We start from the raw sequence: 19,647 nt of genomic DNA on the forward strand, positions 1-19,647 counted from the left end.
CAAAGGAAGAGCGCAGCGACGAGATTGAGTCGACGTAGCGGAAAGAACGAAGACAAAAGGAATTAGCGAACGCCGCCATTCGCGCTGACCGTGGAACCTTCGATATTGTATGTGTCGTGGAGACATATGCGCATGCCAAGCCATCTTTATTGTGCCGACTAGTGTGATTTCCTATGCGGACATTCATTCGCGTTTTCTTCGTCTGTTCCTCTTTATTTTTTTTTTCCTGCTGGCACTGCTAGACTTCTCGAGTCGCGGTCGTTACCGTAATTGTGGCAACCCCTTTCGTGCTTAATAAAGGGCTCATATGGCCCCATGATCGAAACACCGAGAAGCGATGTCGTCGATGACATCGTAAAATGTTTGAATCCACGTTCCGGTACATGCATCGCGGTTCTGGAGCCGATCATTTACCTGGCTCATTACGCAGCGGCTGTGGTTTGAAGCGATCGACGGAATCGCAAGGTGGAGATCGACGTCCCTGCCGTTCACGCGATTTTCGAGACGCGAGAAACAACTATGGTTGCCCGGAGCTCGCAGCCCAAATCGTGCGTTAAAGAAATGAAACGTTCCCCGCTTCTTTCACGTGACTAAAACATCGTCCGCGTCGGAATGGGGACGCGTGCAAAAGGTGCGTTTCATGCATGTACATCAAACGCAGCAGTACACTGCTCGTAATGCACGTACAGAAAGTAATCACCATCCCAGTAACAAATGCAAGACGTCACCTTTAGCTTCAGTCAATATTCGTAAACCTGGACACCACCTACATTAGAAACGTGCGGCGGCGATTAGGTTAGGCACTGTAGCGCATATCGAGCGGCCGTAAGAATTCCATTTAAAAACGTAGAGTACAAGGAGGCGGGAGTTGAAGGAACTGTTAACATCAATTAAATTATGGCGGTTTTGTGCGGTGGAAGGATGATCTCATTATGAGGCACGCTGTAGTGGGCGGGAGGTCTGGAAAATTTTGACCACATGAGGGTCTTCGATGGGCACCTAAGTAAGTACTATGGGCACGAGTGGCTTGGATTCAACCCCCATGGAAACGTGGCCGTCACGGCCAGGAACCGAACCCTCGACCTCCCGCTTAGTAGCGCGACGCCACAACATTGCTAAGCCTCCGCGAAAGGGTGTAACACGGAACAGATTTGTTGCGACAAAACATTATGGCAACAGGAAAGAGATATAAGACATTACTTTCGGTCGCGTTCACCCCCTCCCTCTATTTTAATTTCCCCTTCTCTCTTACCTCATGCGTAGGGTAGCAAACCAAATGCTCGTCTGAGTGACCTTTCTAGCATTTACCTCTCTGCCTTCTCTCTCTCTCTCTCTCTCTCTCTGTCGTGACAGAGCATCGCTTTTTCCTCCAGGCCTCTTTTTTTCCCACGTGCCATTCAATCTACAAGTGCGGTTACATTTATTCGCGTCGTTTCGTAGTTGTTATTGTTGCCCGCGTTTTATCGGGAACCAGACAGCTTAAATTATTTTTCTGTGTCCACTCGGTCCGTTATTTCGCTCGGCATAGCAGCTGTCTTACAAGCCGTTAGAAATGCGAGTGACTTAAGGGGCAAAGAATGTAGAAAGAAACATGTAAAATGAAACGCAATGGGGGTTGGTGGAGGGAGGGGGGCAAAGAGACAGCTGGTTGGGCACGACTCTATAACATTCCCCGACGTCACCGATCCCAGAAATAAAAATTCGCGTCAGAGAGGAGATTCATGCTGACACCACGGGGTGAACGAAGCGCGGCAAAAGAGAACTACCCGCATGGAACGGATAACGTTCTGATATGCGGAGGGGCGTGTAAAAACTTCGCGTTCACTTTTTCTTACTTTTTTTTCTTCTTTTCTTTATTTGCTTTTTCAGACTTTAGCTTGGAGCCATATAGGCGAGGCCGCTGAGATCTAGGAAATGCGAAAAGAAATGCGACGGCCATATTCCACTGGAAGCTGGTGTTCACAATTCGCGGGACTTTTTTTCCTTTTCGCATCCGCTGCAGTTCTTTATTATTTATTTTATAAGCCTTGCCCTATATATTGTTGGAATTTATGCTTTCATATTGTTTTTTAAAAAATCTTTCCTCTATTTTACATTTATCAACCGAACGAGTGCTACTTATTTCCGTTATAATATTTGATTACTTGCCGTTCAATTCTTAAGCGAGCACGAAAACATGAAAGCTTTAGAACATTCCACGGTTACCTTTCCTCTTGAGAACAGCGAGGCAGGTGTAGACCCTGTTTACTCACCTATTTTTGGTGACTGCTTCGCAGGCCGGCGTTCATGTACATAAATACCATGTTCACGTACATGAACATGAACACCATGTTACGAGGACAGGCACCGCCAACGCTAATGCATGCATGACTGCTGCGCATGCTACCACGACGACGCAGAATTCAGCTCACACGGAGAACAGCGAGGCCTGCAGTGTAGTCGTGTTCCCGGCCTGCTCCTTGCGTGATCGTCGTTTAACCGCGACGCTCAGCTGTTTCCGCTTGCGCTGCTGTGGCCACGCTTCTGTTTTTCTTTCTTAAGGCGTCAATCTAATCTCGCCCTTCGTCAGAGACTCACTTGGCCCCAAGCCGCCTTATCGCCGAGACGGGCCTCTCTCGACCATCCGGCGTCGTAAGAAAACAAAGAAAAAATTCAAGAAAGCGGCAGGGGAGCACTGACGAATAATACTACTATTTGGGGCTTTACGTGCCAAAACCACTTTCTGATTATGAGGCACGCCGTAGTGGAGGACTCCGGAAATTTTGACCACCTGGGGTTCTTTAACGTGCACATTAATCTAAGTACACGGTTGTTTACGCATTTCGCCCCCATCGAAATGCGGCCGCCGTGGCCGGGATTCGATCCCGCGACCTCGTGCTCAGCAGCCCAACACCACAGCCACTGAGCAACCACGGCGGGTATCACTGACGAGGCGTCACCATCAATAGGGGGTCGGGATTGGATCGTCCGATGAGCGTCTATTGTCTATGAAAGCACCTAAGCTCGTGCGGATACCGGCCGTATGGATAAACTGCAATTCACTGGCGCATCACCTATGAATGAAGCGCCATGACTGTACATCGTTTCTCCTGGCGTTTCTAGCTGCCTCTATCTTTTTTATTATACGTTCTCAGCAAAAAGCATGAAACATGAAACGTCCTCGATCGGAATCCATTTCAATTTTGGTGCGCCGAGTCTAGTTCCTCTCGCAGCATCGCACTTCGTACTCCTACCAAGTAATTATTATAGTTACTTTTAATGCGTGGGATCATTCAAGTTGTTCCCGCCTTGACATCACTTGAGCTTTCTGGGCGTGTTGGTACGTTCGCGAGAAGACAAAATATTGTTATATCTTGGCATTGCTATTTATTTTTTTTATTTCAGAATACTGCAGGCCATTGCTTGGCCCAAGCAGGAATGAATTTATATTGTTACATAACCAAAAGAACAAAATTTATACAGTATTAGCAGCACACGTATATCAAAAGAATAAACCAAAAGAATAAAATTGTGTCATATTAGCAGCACACGGATACGAAAAGAACAAACCAAAAGAATAAAATTGTACAATATTAGCCGCACACGGATACAAAACATACATACTATCAGGTAAGTGGACGATGTAAAGCATCAGAAAAATTTTGTGAGGAAAATACAGATGCCGGTAACGAATTCCAATATTGCACTGTTCTAGGGGACAAAACTGTATTTAAAGCTGTTAGTTTTGGCGAAGAGGACTACGCCTATAGGACTATACCAACGACTAAGCTGTACAGGCAACGAAAGGAGGAAATAATACTTAAAAAAGACAGACCTCATGCACGTGTGTAAATGAGTAACAAGTGAAACTTTCTCTGATGTTTAATGAATTCTCTTCACTTGTCTTTTTTCCACTTATACGTACTTCACTTCCATGTCCTATCACTACTACGCCCAACACACCTCACTTAACGCGCTCTCTGATTCCGTTTCGTTTCCTTCGCCTTTTCTTTTCCACACTCGGCTTTTTACATTTCCCACATCGCCACTTCTGTGTAGATCAGTTCTTCAGTGTTGTGTTGTCGATTTCACTTCTTGCCTCTTCTGCTCATCTATTCGGGCACCTAGCACAACCTCACTCTGTGGATGTGGCCGATTTCCGGAATGTCCACAATACCCAGTTTCACGTGCACAATTGCACAGGCCCCCTGGTGTACGTTTCGTGCAAAAAAAACACCTGGACCTTTATTTTTGAGCTGTCATTGAAGCTCGTCATGCAAGCCTGTCATACAAGCCCAAGTGTCGGGTAAGAAATAGAATGTGCGCAGTGGTCATACGCGCGCACACGCACGCACGCACGCACGCACGCACGCACAGACACGCACGCATTCACACACACACGCACATGCACACACACACACATACACACACACACACACCCACACACACACACAGCCATACGCATCCACCAACATCCAAGCACACACTAAAATTCGCAATCAAGTATCCTTAAGAGGGCCCCACGCCCAGCCAACCTAAGTACTTTCGATGTAAAGAACCACTAAAAAAGAACGAAGAAATAAATAAAGCATTGAGTTAAGGCAAATACCTCCAACTTCCTGGTAAGTGATCTCGAGTGGCTGCAAGCAAACGCCCCTCCGAGAAGCGAATCGCGAAACTGGAATGTCTTTTTGTCACTTCAAGTGCATTTATTTTTAGTGCATTTCATGTTCAAAGCAACTGCAATAAGTCTGTGTGAATGCTAATGAAAAATAAAACAGTTTGCCAGGAGACGCTAAAGGTAAATTACGTGTGCGATTCCATCTGTCAACGTAATATAAGGACGTGTCAGGTACTTTCTTTTCGAGCGCCAGCGAAATATGAATTCCTTCGCCGCCGGAAAGCGCAAATTTGTTTTCTATGCAAGGAGATTCGACGTGTATATATATATATATATATATATATATATATATATATATATATATATATATATATATATATATATATATATATATTGGCCAAAGCCGTCGCTTGTTTGCTGCCATCGCTCGCGAAAATTGTCGACTTCCCATCGGCGCCAACTTGAGAGCACCACTTCACTGCATTAGCGATGTCAGCAACTCCTCTTTCAAGAGGCATAAAGGTGTGCGTGCCTTCGTTGGGAATTCTCCACGCTGCCGTCTCCATCGTGCGTAGGAAGCCAATTTTTCTGCCGCTGCGACGCACTGCTCCAATATAGCTCTGCTTTGATTTAACGTTCACGTTGTCTTCCTCATTCCTTCGCATATATTCTGTTTCTTGGTTGTTCGTTGTTTTTTTTTCACTTTGCAGCCCTTCCCGTGCTCACATGAAGTATTTGTTTTTTAAATCTCACCTTTAATGGAGATGAACCACTCCCTTTCCGAAAAAAAAAATAATTCTCCGAATGACAAAAAAAAGTGATTGATTAGCCAGTCCAGAGTCTGCCGCTGCTTGAACGCCAGGCCCCATAATAACGTCACACAAATATTCGTAATTACTCATTAATATTGGGTTTCAGTGGAGATGAATGGAGATAGAAAGGTGCGCGCACTGCTCAATTGATAAGAATAATAGATTTTGATCAGAATAATAAGGATTAACAGAGTAAAGAGTAATGCCAGTCTCGAAACAATGAAAAATTACTCACGCCGTTGAAGTTTTCGGCCTATAACGCAGCTTCCGTGGCCGATTTGACCGTTTATCTTCTCGTATTCTCTTAATATTTCCATACTGCTGAGCTGCACGTCCGCTGAAAGATTGCGGCCGTTATAGGTTGCTGAAAAATTCCTCCAGAAATTCGGTACGATATTCGCTGGTTCTCGTACATCATGCGCCAAAGGCGAGTAATATGAATGCTAATTTGTAAACCTTCGTATTTTTATTTTTTGTGTGTGTGTGAGAAAACGAATACCGCGTTCAAGCCACACACACGCAGCTTCTTGCACTGACGCCCAGCTCGCATTTTTATTCTTAACTGTTGCATCGGTCAACACTGACTACATGCGCTGAGTGCAGAGAAGGAGGTGAGAAAATATTGCTATTGCATTTCCTTTCTTTTAGTGAACTTGCAACTAGCATCCACCAAAGCACTTCCTTTTTTATCTTTCGGCGTATTCAAGCAAATAAAGAAAGAATTGTTCGATAATAACACCTCTTGACAGGGACGCCTGAAAAGGGTATGCTTGCGGCGGCCCTGCGTTACATTTTTACTGTTCCGAAACTGAAGAACCCCTCTATATCAAATTAAATTAAGTTACGCACTTCTCACGACGCTGATATCTTTCGTGGAAATCCATATCTCCTGTGTGACATGGAGTAGTTCAGAAATTTTTAGCTCTTCATTTGAGATTCTCTATAACAGAATACCGAGATTATACCTTTCACGAATGAAATAATAAAGGGCACGTGCGTTGAAATAATGCATATCGAGACAACTGGCACGAATTGGAGCAATGCTCCTGGCAGGTGACGACAACTAGCATGACATGAAGGCGACGGCGTGATGATGACGAAGATGGCAGGGTGACGTCGCCATGACGACGTTGGCATGCCGACTACGACAATTTAATCGCGATCACACAAGGGCGTCCTCGTTGTAAATTCTTTCGCTTAACACAGGTTATCGCGTGCATGGGGTCTGTGCATACATTTAATTCGGGCCTTGCTAAACGCAGCATGTCTCAGTTGCGGATCGAACGCGCGACGTTCCGAGTACCAAAACTCGACAGGTGTGCCTGTAGAGCGTGCTTTACAACAGCAACTATTATTATGCGGCAAAGCATCTTCACTGTTTCAGTGAATGGAATGTTGCGAACGCTCGCCAAAAATACGTCCTCTCTGTCTCTTTCTGAATATATGCAGGGTGTCGCAACTATTATACACGAATATTTAAAAAGATGCAAATGCCACGTAGCTGGACAGAACCAGGATAATGATGGTTGCCGTCTCTTGGAGATACCTGGAGTAATTGAACGCGATAGCGTTAAGGAGCCCGTGTAGCAGAAAATCCGGCGTCAGACGTCGTTTCGGCGAACATATTTTCGAGCCTCGCATACACAGGCCTTGCATGTGACGCAAAAAATTGACTGAACTATATGATTTTCTCGAGCTAAAACACGTGGAAAAATCGTAAAATACGACTTACACAGAACTTACACACATGATAGCTCTCGGATTGTAATTAGAATTTACGAGGAAACATAATTCTATTACGTGAAAACTCAACCAAAATTCTTTCCCAGTATTTCTACAATACATAGGCCGGTGACGGCGTTCACCATTTGCGCACACCGACGCGTAAGTATCTCAGAGTCCACGGAGCGGCGCGCCCGCTTCTTTGAAACACTTCCAGATGGCGCTCGCCTCCGCCGCATCGAGGCACATGCAAGAGGTCGCGTGTCTACCGAAAATCCCAGCTTCGTACATAGCGTTGGCCGCGAGCGTTTACCGGTAAACATTACGGGTACATACGCTGCACTTGCCGGCAAGAATGAGAAGCAGTCAGGGACCTGTAAATGCCATCGCGGTTCAGTCTCAAAGGCGAAGCTTAAGCGTCATCCAAATTATTTTTGCATTACGCCTAATTACATATTTAGTCTTCACTTATTAATTAACTTCACAAATATTATAATAATACAAAATGTTTCAACGAGACAATTTTACAGCACTATGAAAAACTCCCGATAGCGCTCTCTGTTGCTCAGTACATGGCACATAAATGAGTTTTTTTGCGAACGTGAAATATGCTCGCAAATACACAAAAAGAGCCTCGAGCGGCCAGTCGCGCGGCAGTTAGCCGTTTATTCGCGAGCTTCTTTCACGCTCAGAAAAAACACTTTCTCGGGTATTTGGCTAATACTTTGAGAACTTCAATGCAGGGTCCAAAAAATAATAAATGAGAATAAGAAAACAGGCAATGTAGCTTATAATGCGGGTCCATGAATTCGCTTCGAGTTGCTGCAGCACTAACGCCGCTAACATAGGCTATTTGCTCCCTTAATACACGGACACGCCATCTTCGTGAATAGATCGAGAACTGAATTTTTCAACCCTTTTTTTGGTTTACGCCATTTAATTCATGCAAGGCTTTCTTTAACCAAGAATGTTTTCTTTCTTTCATTATTTGTTCTTTTTCTTTGGAAAGAATGCCGACTGACTTCCTTTTTAATTCTATTCTTGTCTGCAAGCTCAAAGAAAAGAGAAAACTTTGCAAAAGCTTTGAGGTGACTACAGCACTTCGCTTCCAATCGGGTAATAAACGTGACAAAACAGACAAAGCGACCCCCCCCCCCCCCCACTTTGTTTTCGTCTCTTTCAACTTGGAACTCGTAAATGTTTCGGGTCGAGAGTCCTCTTACATACAGCAACTGTGTGTGAAGCTTGTGTGTCCAGCTCAGGTAATAGTGTTTATCGCGCCGCAAATTGAAAATTCCCTTTGTCTAGGCACGTCAGAAAAAAAATAAGTACAAAGCGAGGATGAAAGGGAAATCTATTTTTCTTTTTGCTTCTTTTTTAATTTTTTCTTTCTTTCTACCTTTCTATGGGTCTTTCGTTCTCTCTTTCTTTTCAGCTGCTGAATGATTTCCGGAATGTCGTTCGTTGAGAGGCGTTCCAAGAGAAACTTGCTAGAAAACACCAACTCATTGCAAACATAACTGAAATTACAAAGAGAACAAAGGTAAATAAAAGAAAGAGAGAGATATAAAGAAGGAAAGGGAGCAAAGAAGGCTTCGAAGCGGGACGTCACAGTGTTCACGCTTTTCTCTGTTGCACACTTTCCGGAACTGGCGCTTGTTGTGCGCCGGCGATATTCTTAATGAACCATAACACAACCGACAACACTCCACACCCGCCTGCCCTCCTTCTCCGATTCTCTCTTGCTAGATGTTTTTTTCTGCCGCAGAACAATCACGGAGACTTCGTAATTGCCTTCCCGAAATGGCTTGGCAGTTCTCTTAACGTTCGTTTCATTTTCTTATCCACATTTTCTTTTCAGCCTCACTGCGCGACAAAGCTTTGGGTTTTTCCTCGCAAATTCTTTCATCTCTCCCGCTCTGAACGAGTGCATTCTAGAAATCATTTCGCTAATTGCCCTTTCAACGCTATTTGGCAAAGACAGAATCCCGCTGGGCTGCAAAAAAAGAACGCGTCGTGGCATTGGCCGGCGCTGGTCGCTCGTCGCTTTGTATTGTATCGTTAGTGCTTCCTCATTGTGTATGCTATATTTCACACCTGACATCATGTCATTTGTGTTAGTGCGCCTGACACCTTAAATAACCGCCACCTCAGCTATTTGCTTTGTTTTCATCTTTTGTTCGTCACGTCTTCCTTGTATTTATATTTTTAGCTCCCCGCTTCCGAGAAACCAAACGAATTCTACTGACTCTGTATGCTGCCATAATACAACAAATAATAAAAGAAAACTAACATTGAGAAGAAGCAAATCTTTATTAGACAGCACGGCTGATTCAGAGCACATGCAGTTTAAATTTGAAGGAACTGCAATGCGCCGTATGAACGTCACCTGAAATGCAATGTTAATAATGCAGTTTCACCTAATGGAGCCAAACTGCCAGAAAGGGTCTAGGAATAGGCGTTTTAAAGCGAAAGCTCTACTATGCCAGCCAGCGAGCCATTTCGGCTCGTCGCGCCGTATGCCGTATGCACGCACCCGTATGCCGTATGCCATATGCCGTGGCCGACGAACGACCTTGAGCCGCCGTTGCCTAGCAACGCCGCAGCCACGCTCCAACAGATGGCGCCGCCTTCGACGCCGCTGCCGTCGCCGCTCGCTCCACCAGACGTGCTCCGCTTGGGTAGAGGGAGAGGGGGCGTCGTCTCGTGGGGGGCATATATATATGCGCCTCGCCTCAGTGTATTTAGTCGTTATGGAGAGCACAAAAGAGACGTAACAACGACATAACGAAGCGAGGAAGAGACAACGCGCTCAACAGACGCCAGAAGGACGCGCCGCACGACTCGAGAAGCGTCGTAACGAAGATGGGGCTAGAAAAAGTCGTGCCGCGTCCCGGAGTGACTCTTCAACTGTGGAAGAGATCGCTTTTGCATCTCTTGCTTTCGCCATTCAACTAGGGTTAACGAGAGCTAAACCACAGCAATTTTTTTTTAATATCCTCGATGTTTCCGGCCCTCCGAATCGTCAGCTCACGTGGTGTGCCTGTTAGATCAGGTTTGTGAGCCTACAATGACACAAAGTGCCGTTCTCGCAACCCGATGCGAAACGGAACCGCGTTTCAAGGTACCGTTCATAATCTTTTTTTTTTATTGAAATTAATATTAGGAGAGGTTGGCGCCTTTATGGTGGCACCGGCTACTCCTTGTCACTTGGCAAAGGAGTAGCCGGTGCCACCATAAAGGCGCCAACCTCTCCATAATCTTTCGCTGAATAGCTATGCTACTTCCTCCGGGAGCTCACAGGCTCGCAAAGCTTCGCGCGACGAATGTAAGAGCCTGCCAATTTCTTGTTTCAAGAATACCACCGAAAGCGTGTCTTATTCCTCGTGGTGTGAGAGGGGACAGGAGCCAGCGGAGTAGCTCGCTTTGTTGTTAGGCACAATCACATGGAGCAAGAACGTAACGAAGGGAAGAAAAGCAAAGGAAAAATTACAAGTAGTTTCAATTGAAACGCAGGAATGATGACGTTAAGAGAAATCAAAGTGGACAAAAAAAAACGCATGCACATCATGTGGAAGACCTGGGCCCGAATCCAACCGGCGGGAAGATGGTTTCTTTTTTCACCCACTTTCCTTGTCTTTTCTGCACTCTAACACTTACAGACTTCAATGAAAACGGTATGCTTTTCCAATCTGCCATCCTTGTCTTCTGTGTCGGTTGACTAGATCGCGAAGTACGGTTTGCTGGTACTTTTATTCAAACTATCCTGTACACTACCCCTTATGTGATACCGCACACAGGGTGTCTTCAAGCTTAATTAACTCAAAGGTACTGAACTTCTTCATACTTCTTCATCCTCGCACACTTGTCGCAAAAAAGTAAGGCTAACGTAATAAGAGGGCGAGACGAATGCGCGCACTTAATAAACGCATAATCCCATTCGGCCTCTTCCCTTGAACTGCCTCGCAATGGCCGTTACGATACATACTACAAAAAAAGACATTTTGCTGCTGCCTGTGAGTTCTTTCCTAAAGCTCCGTATGTCTCCGGCAGAGCAACCAAACGACAGAATTAGAAAGAAAGAAAGAAAGAAAGAAAGAAAGAAAGAAAGAAAGAAAGAAAGAAAGAAAGAAAGAAAGAAAGAAAGAAAGAAAGAAAGAAAGAAAGAAAGAAAGAAAGAAAGAAAGAAAGAAAGAAAGAAAGAAAGAAAGAAAGAAAGAAACGCCGAATATGCGGCTGGCTGAGGCACGTGCGCACTTATTTTAAGCTGACGTCCCCGCACAAAATCTATGGCGACACGCTGCCCGCAGAGGCGCCGCCGACGGACGTGACCACCCCGCCCTCGTCGCGCCTCGACCATTCCGAATTCGGGCTCGGACTCGGGCCTGCAGCGGCCAGACTGTACCACGGTTCGGGAACCCGCGTCTTGTGCCTTCTGTACTATATAGCGCCAGCGTTTTATGGCGATGGCCTGCCCCATCCGCGTCGTCTCTTCTTTATGCTTTCCGCAGCTCTTAGCTCCTTATTCCGTGCACCCTGTTCGTTGGTTCCTCCTTACGCCTTGTTTATATTTCTCGCCGGCGCGATGGAAACGGACGTCCGCCGCCGCCACGACTGCAATGCAGCAGCTCGACTCGGTCCGTAATGTGAAACCCTATGGAAGTTGCGTGCAGCGAGAATTGCATCTCTCTTCACCGACACACAGTGTAATGCGTAGCTTCGTGTACAGCTGTTCAGATGCACGATATATCCTACTACGAGATAGCACTACCAGGAAGACGGCAGTTGCGATAACAGTGCAGAGACTGTATTAAACTAATTTACAGGAAAACTACGATGCTTCCCAATTTCCTACGCGAAATGTTGTCTTAAAAGAATGCCATCAACACGTGGCAGCCCATATTACTGTCAGACCTTTCACTCGTTAAATCCCGCGGCAGATGGAATGAGCCCACTTCTGATTTTGCACGCGCAGAACGTGCTATGCTTTCGCGTTTGAGCGCGCGTAGAGCCAAGGATGAGGCATAAATTGTGCGTTAATACTTGGTTTTCATTGTTTCCTCGTGGTGCTCTTCCTCCTCCTCCCCCAAGTGAACAAATGTTTTGGTAATCCAAACAGCATTGTCACTCCATAACACCGAGAGAGTTCGTGCACGTTCCACGTATGCCGAGCTCAGGCGACGTCGTGACCACTTTTTTTTTTCTCGAAGCATGACTTCCAATAGAGCGATAAGATTTCTTATAAGACATCACAGTCAGAGCGCGCAGGCCCGTTGTCTAAGTGGTATACGAGTTGCTGAGCAGAGAGGCTGGAGTGTCGCTTTGCAGGGATGCAAAAGGAAGAGATCTCAGCATCAAGCATTCATAGGTTCTACACCGTTATCTAACAAACCGATTAAACTAGGAAAACAAACAATGATCGGTCTGTAGTTGCATTTTCCCCCTATACGTAAATGGCAACATCGAGATTGAATCACCTAACGTAATAGATCACCAGGGGCGACCCTTCGGAATGCAGCATCCACACTATATGGTGACACCGATGATGGGGATTTCGATGATGATTAGGTTGCCGGACATTTACCGCTTTTAAACATTTTTTTTCTTGATAAGCTCAGCAATAATTTCATGATGGCGAATAGGTGCAGATTGGGCTATATATTGATCAGAGGGAGTAGAATATTATTACCGTCCCCTTGTGCCACCAAACACCTTGCAGTCATTAACACTCAGGGCATCAAGCCGGGCAAACGTATCGCTAGGCTCATATTAAAGCAAAGAGCTTTCTCTGTCTGCCGTCACAGGTTTTCCGCATCTACGTGATTGGCGTCACACCAGGATACGAGGTGTGAGCGTTACGCCAGGAAGGTTTCAGACGGGGTGTAGCCAGCGGAGCCAAACTGGGAAAACAAGGGAACAAAGGTTGTGCCAAGAATGGTCACTCCCCATTGTTGACCGAGCTCCGACTCCCCGACAATCGCGTACGCGTGTCATGGGGCTCTAGAAATGCTACAAAAAAACAAATATTCTGCGAAAAGAAGTTCGTACAGAGTTGTCTGCGCGCCAAAAAAGCCGTGACAGCGTCCTGCTGTCAAGAGGGATGTGGAACGGCAGCAATGAATGAGCCGAATGAGGATGTTCAAACCGATGTACTACGAAGTAGAACATTGGCAATCATCTTCCGTTGCTGTTGCATGCTAGCAAACAATTTGGCTTAGCGCTTCGTGGTTGACTCCTGACGAGGCCTAAGTAACGTTGTTGGTTTAGTTTGATAATCATCCTCGATGTGTGCATGATTTTCTTCTTTATGCTGGTCTCAAACGACGAAACTTTTTAGTACAACGCCTTTTGTAGCTTAGGGAATGTTTATTGAACTGACTTTCTCTATAAAAAGGCATAAACAATGGCCCTACTATTACTCCTCTTAGTTTTAATGAATCCAAAGGGACAATTAAGTGGACCAAAATAATACTTGATCAGCATGAGGTGGTGCACCGGATGGTTGATCCAAGGTTTAACATATTCTTTGGGATGCACCACAGCAGGAAACGCGGACGCAAAAGCGTAAACATACGCACCATAGGCGCTACCAAATTGATAAATTACTGTGCGCTGGTGGGCCCATATTAGATGCGACAATCGAAGCGCAAGAATGAACAAAAGAAGAGAGGAACTGCCCAGTATCTATACCAGATTCAGTGCCCCATCCATATGAGATTTGATTTCCCCCTCATCTAATGTTGCTAGCTTTTCTAGCATCGACTCATTTTTGTAGTCTGCATTGTTACCGAGAACGCGCTGCATATTTTTGAAATGTTCACATTTCATTTTTTTTTGCCAGTTGGCTTCCCCTCTCTCGTCTCTCCCGAGCTGCCAGTTGGTCTCGGGTCTATCTACTATTTTTTTATGTCCTTACTTCTGATTTACAGTTACAGTTTTCGAAGTTTTTCGAAGTAGTTTTCTGACCTAACTTTACAATTTTTATTGTATTTTTGCATGTAATTGCTCATTGGTTAGTGAGACATTGAAAAAAAGAAAAACATGATTCGAGCTGATTTGCATCAGATCTTTATTTTCTGCAACACGGGATTTCAAAATTTTATTTCCTTGTTCTTTTTTTGTCATTTCCTTCAGTGAGACACTTGTAGGCTTCAAAGTAAAAACGCGACCCCTGCTTTGGCCACCAGCAAGAGGCTGTCAGTATTGCCTAGATCAGCACATTTCTGGCTGACTTGACTGAAGCAGAAATTCGACGAACTTTCAATTTCAAGTGGCCCGGGCCGTAGCCGCGGCATGCAGCAACAAGTTCGAAGGAAGAGACCTGATCACGAGGCTCCGCACAGGGTCCAACATAATAATCGTGAGCACGCCGAACGAGGAGGCCGCCCAGCTCTCGAGGCGCATCACTAGCCTCACGCTCGAGGGACGCTCATATGACGTGAACGCTTACGTGGCCGCGCCGGAAAACACCCGGCGTGGCGTGATACACGGAGTGGACCCCGGCGCGACACCGGAGGAACTGAAAGCCGACTTGTGGACGCGCACACAGGGTGTCACCATCCACAGCGCCCGAAGACTAGGCAAAACCAAGACGGCCGTCATCACCTTTGACGGACCGATCACACCGAAACACGTCATCTACTGCGGAGCCGAGTACAAGTGCTACCCGTACCGGCCCACAAGACAAATCTGCTACGTTTGCTGCCAACAAGGTCACCGCTCCGACGTGTGCCCCACACCGGACGCCAAGGCTTGCAAACAGTGCGGGATGCAGAACCCGCCAAAGGATCACCAGTGTACCCCCAGATGCCTGATCTGCGGAGGCAACCACACTACCGGATCGCGGGAGTGCCAAGACCGACTAAAGAAAGCCAGGGACCTGCGAGGCAAGGCCAACGGCGACAACAACGGCGGCGGACGCGGGAGCAGACGTCGCAGCCGGGACGACCGCGGCAAGAAGCCGCGATGGTTCAGCTCGGAGGAGGAGACTTCGCGGAGCCGTTCGAGATCCCGGGCGTCGCGGAGCCGTTCACGGAGCCGGTCACGGTCCTTCCCGCCCCTGCCGCCCCTGGCCATTAAGGGAGCAGGCCAGCTGCAGCAGCAGCAGCAGAAGAAGAAGACGAAGAAGGAGCCTACCCGAAAGAGCGGCGGCGTCAAGGTGAGCTGGGGAGCCGAAAACCCTTGGTTTGCTCCGCACTCGGGTGGGGTAGCTAACGAAAAGAACAACACAAACAGCCACCGCGAACAGCCTAGACAGGAGGACGCGGAGAAAATAGCGCTGAGACGTGAATTAGAGCTATCACGCGCTAAGCAGAAAGAGCTAGAACGCCAAATAGCAGAGCTAACGAAGGCAGTGCGAGACCTTAGGTCGAACAGCCCTGCGCAGCCACAGACCGTACAAACCCAAGCCCCATGGCAAGCAGGCAACGAGGATTTCGCCACGTTTAAAGCAGAGATTCAGCAAATGATGCAGCAGATGATGCAGCAACAGCAGCAACAAATGCAGCAAGTGCAATTACAAGTCACAGAGCTCCGGAGCAGCATCCGCAAGCAGAAGTTTACCGAGAACATTAGAGAGAAGGCCTACCACCGCCCCGCGCTGGCATCCCTCGCCGACACATCCGCAAACAACACCGAGGCTTAAACATGGCCAGTACAACTTTAAGCAAGCAAGAAAGCTTAGATATATGGCAATGGAACTGCAGAGGCTACCGTAAGAAGCAGGGCCTCCTCCAACAATACATTCACACGCAACAAGCACCGCCTGACATCATATCGCTTCAAGAGACGGGCACGACACCAACACTCGCCGGATACACGTGTTACGAGACTCAAGAGAAAGGAAGAACGGCTACCCTAGTCAGCAAGGCACTCATCGCCATAAGCCACGACAGGATAGCCGACACCGACGTAGAGCACGTGATTGTAGAAATTATACCCAAAAAGAAAAGAAAGAGGGGCAGTATATTTATTGTAAATGCATACAGCCCTCCGAAACAGAGGAAGGCCAAATTCTACGAGCTTTTCCATGGCGCACGCAAACTAGCGAAAGACAGCACGCTAATCATCCTAGGAGACTTTAACGCCATGGACAAAAGCTGGGGATACCAAACAGCAAACCCAAAAGGCAAAACGCTAGCGGAGGCAGCAGAGAACACCGACTGCAACCTACTCACAGACCCAGACACTCCAACCAGAATCGGAAACAGCGTTAGCACCGACACCTGCCCCGACCTCACGTTCATACGAGGAGCGGAGCAAGCAGTGTGGGAGAACCTGTTAGAGAACCTAGGTAGTGACCACTACATACTCAAGACACAAGTAACTTCGGACAGGCTAAGGCGTCAGCTGGGATCGGCAAAAATTACGGACTGGAGCACTTTTCGAGAGGCATGCGATAGGAATCTCGCCGAGAACGGGATCCAATCGATAGAAGAGTGGGGGAAAATTCTCATTGAAACACAGCGCAAGTACACCAAAGAAATCACGCGAACGACGCAGACGCCCGAGGTAGACGCCAGACTGCTCAAGCTGTGGGAAGCTAGACGCGGGCTCACCAAGAGGTGGAAGAAACAAAAATACAACAGGAAGCTAAAGATAAAGATCGCAGAAGTCACAGCGAAAGCAGAGGAGTACGCGGCGCAATTGGCAAGGCAAAATTGGCAGCAATTCAGCGACTCCCTCAACGGAACTTTGAACACAGCGAGGACGTGGCATATCCTCAAGGCTCTCATAGATCCGACCAAGACCAAGGCAGAAAACAACAAAACCATCTACCGGTTCATCCACCAGTACGAGGGACCAGACTCCGAACTCCTGGAGAAGGTGCGCGTTAAATGCTTCGGGGACACAAACCCAGCAGCTTACGCAGAGCGCTACCGAGGAAGAGAAAACGCTAACCTGGACAGACCCATCACGCGAGAAGAGGTCTACGCAGCGATTCGAAACACAACCAGAAACACGGCCACGGGCGCAGACAAGATAAATAACGCACTCATCCGCAACCTTAGTGAAGAGTTAGTCGCAGAATTTACCGACTTTCTCAACAAACACTGGGAAGCTGAGACCGTCCCCGAGGAGTGGAAGCATGCGGAGGTAGTGATGATTCCTAAACCGGGCAAGAAACTGCAAATTGAGAACCTCAGACCGATCTCGCTCACATCTTGCCTGGGAAAACTGTACGAACGAGTGGTGACGCTGAGACTACAACAGTACATGGAGGACAAGGAACTGTATCCCCACAGCATGTTTGGATTCAGAGCAAAATTATCGACCCAAGACGTACTGCTTCAAATCAAAGAAGAAGTACTCGGGAACGTCCCCAGGAGCGGGGAGAATATAATAATGGCATTGGATATCAAGGGGGCTTTTGACAATGTAAGCCACGAACCTATCCTCACGGGCATGAACGACCTGAACTGCGGGAGGAGAGTCTACGGCTACGTCAAAGCCTTCCTTTCAAACAGAACGGCAACGATTGGCCTCGGAGGGCTCCGATCAGAGTAGGTCCTTACTCCAAACAAAGGGACGCCTCAAGGGTCGGTCATCTCCCCCACGCTTTTCAACATAGCAATGATTGGCTTGGCAAAACAGTTAAAAGAAATCGACGGCATACACCATGCCATGTATGCCGACGACATCACCATCTGGGTTAACACAGGCTCGCTCAGACAGAAAGAAGAGAAGTTACAAGAGGCAGCCACCTGCGTAGAGGACTACGTCAGAGCAAGAGGACTAGCCTGCTCCACTGAGAAGTCCGAGCTCCTGAGAGTTTGGAGAGGAAAGCAAAACCGCACAGTCCCCACCAGCGACGAGTTAAAGCTCAACGTCTACCTCGAGGGCAAGCCGATACCGGAAAAGACGCTCATCAGAATCCTGGGGATGTGGATACAGTCAAACCAACGCTGCACCCACACCCTCGCCCTACTCAAGGCATCCACCCTACAAGTGGCCCGCATGATCACGCGCATCTCACACAGACGCCACGGCATGCGAGAGGAGGACACACTCAAGCTGGTCACAAGCTTGGTTGTCAGCCGAGTGGCATACAGCCTCCCATACTACAATCCCATCAAGAGTGAGGTACAACAGGCGGACGCGATTCTACGCAAAGCCTACAAAACCGCACTCCACCTTCCCCAGAACACCTCAACCGAAAAGCTCCTAGCCTTAGGACTACACAACGCCTTCGACGAATTGAAAGAGGCGCAACTAGTCTCCCAACAACGCAGACTACAGCAGACCCCATCTGGCAGGGAGCTCCTGAAGAAACTAGGCTGCGCCGATCAACTGCAAGAGATCCAGAGGACCGAAACAATTCCGGACGAGTATCGCAACACTCTAAAAGTAGCACCCATACCCCGGAACATGGATCCCAACCTCCACAAAGCACGCAGAGAAGCGAGGGCTGAATACCTACAAAAAACACTAGCACCCCAAGAAACGACGGTATATGTGGACGCAGCCACATACGCCAGAGCAGCGGGGCAGAGCAACAGCAACGCGGTAGCAACGGTGATTGATTCGAACCTACGCGAGATCACCAGCGCATCACTACAAGGCTGTACGATAATCGAGGCTGAAGAAGCGGCCGTCGCTCTAGCGGCAGCGGAGGGATATCGTTCTAAACGGTCTTTAACAATCCTTACAGACTCGCAAACAGCGTGCCGCAACTACCTACGCGGCAGAATAGGGCACGGAGCGCTCCGCATACTCCGCTCCGGAGACCACATAACACAACGACAAACAAAAGAAGAACCAATTAGGCATACAATAGTATGGACGCCGGGACACACGGGAGTCGCAGGGAACCAAGAGGCGGACAGGATAGCTCGAGGGCACACTTATTACCGAGCATCCCACGTAGGCGACCTCGAGGAGACCGAACCTGTACCCCAAGACTTTTCGGCGATATTAAATTACTACAAGGGCTGCAGAAAGCGGTATCCACCACCGCACAGCTCCCTTAGCAGAGAGGACTCTGTCGCGTGGAGGCAGCTACAAACGGGCTCTTACCCGAACCTACACGTACTCAGCAAAATTTATCCGACACAATACAATGACAAATGCCCCTGGTGCCACGAAACACCCACGCTGTATCACATAACGTGGGCATGCCAGAAGATAGACGTGGCACCCGTTATACCAAACACAAGTGCGGAACAATGGGAGGGAGTGCTCCCCAGCGATCGCCAGGTCGACCAAGAAGGTCTGATTCGGCGAGCACAACTGGCAGCAGCATCCAGCGGAGCCCTGGACTAAGGGCAACCGACCGTTGTGTTAGAAGATGGACGATTCCATCTGAAGACCGCAGAAGACCAGCGAATCTAGAGCTGATAAAGTTTTTCACTCACTCGACGAACTGTCTACCACAAGATTGTTTCAAATATTTTTTTCTACTGCGCTAAGGCGGCTCGAATAGAGGCTACTCTGTTTCAGCAACTTCTCCAGTGCACAAAATTAAGTGTACGCAAGTTCCTGTGCTTTCTGACGCACTTTTGCGCTTCTGCAGAC

At 47.6% G+C, this 19,647-nt stretch overlaps 1 protein-coding gene across 1 annotated transcript in view; it reads left to right on the forward strand.

Annotated features, from left to right (window-relative positions):
* LOC139047009 (uncharacterized) overlaps positions 1-19,647 on the forward strand; it is a 72,162-nt gene that overhangs the window by 36,131 nt on the left and 16,384 nt on the right. The window contains exon 3 of the mRNA XM_070520943.1: positions 14,406-15,292. Within this exon, the coding sequence (XP_070377044.1) occupies positions 14,406-15,292 (887 nt within the window). The remainder of the gene's footprint in view (positions 1-14,405; positions 15,293-19,647) is intronic.

This window comes from Dermacentor albipictus, chromosome 6 (genome assembly GCF_038994185.2).
Source record: "Dermacentor albipictus isolate Rhodes 1998 colony chromosome 6, USDA_Dalb.pri_finalv2, whole genome shotgun sequence".
Taxonomy (NCBI): Eukaryota; Metazoa; Arthropoda; class Arachnida; order Ixodida; family Ixodidae; genus Dermacentor; species Dermacentor albipictus.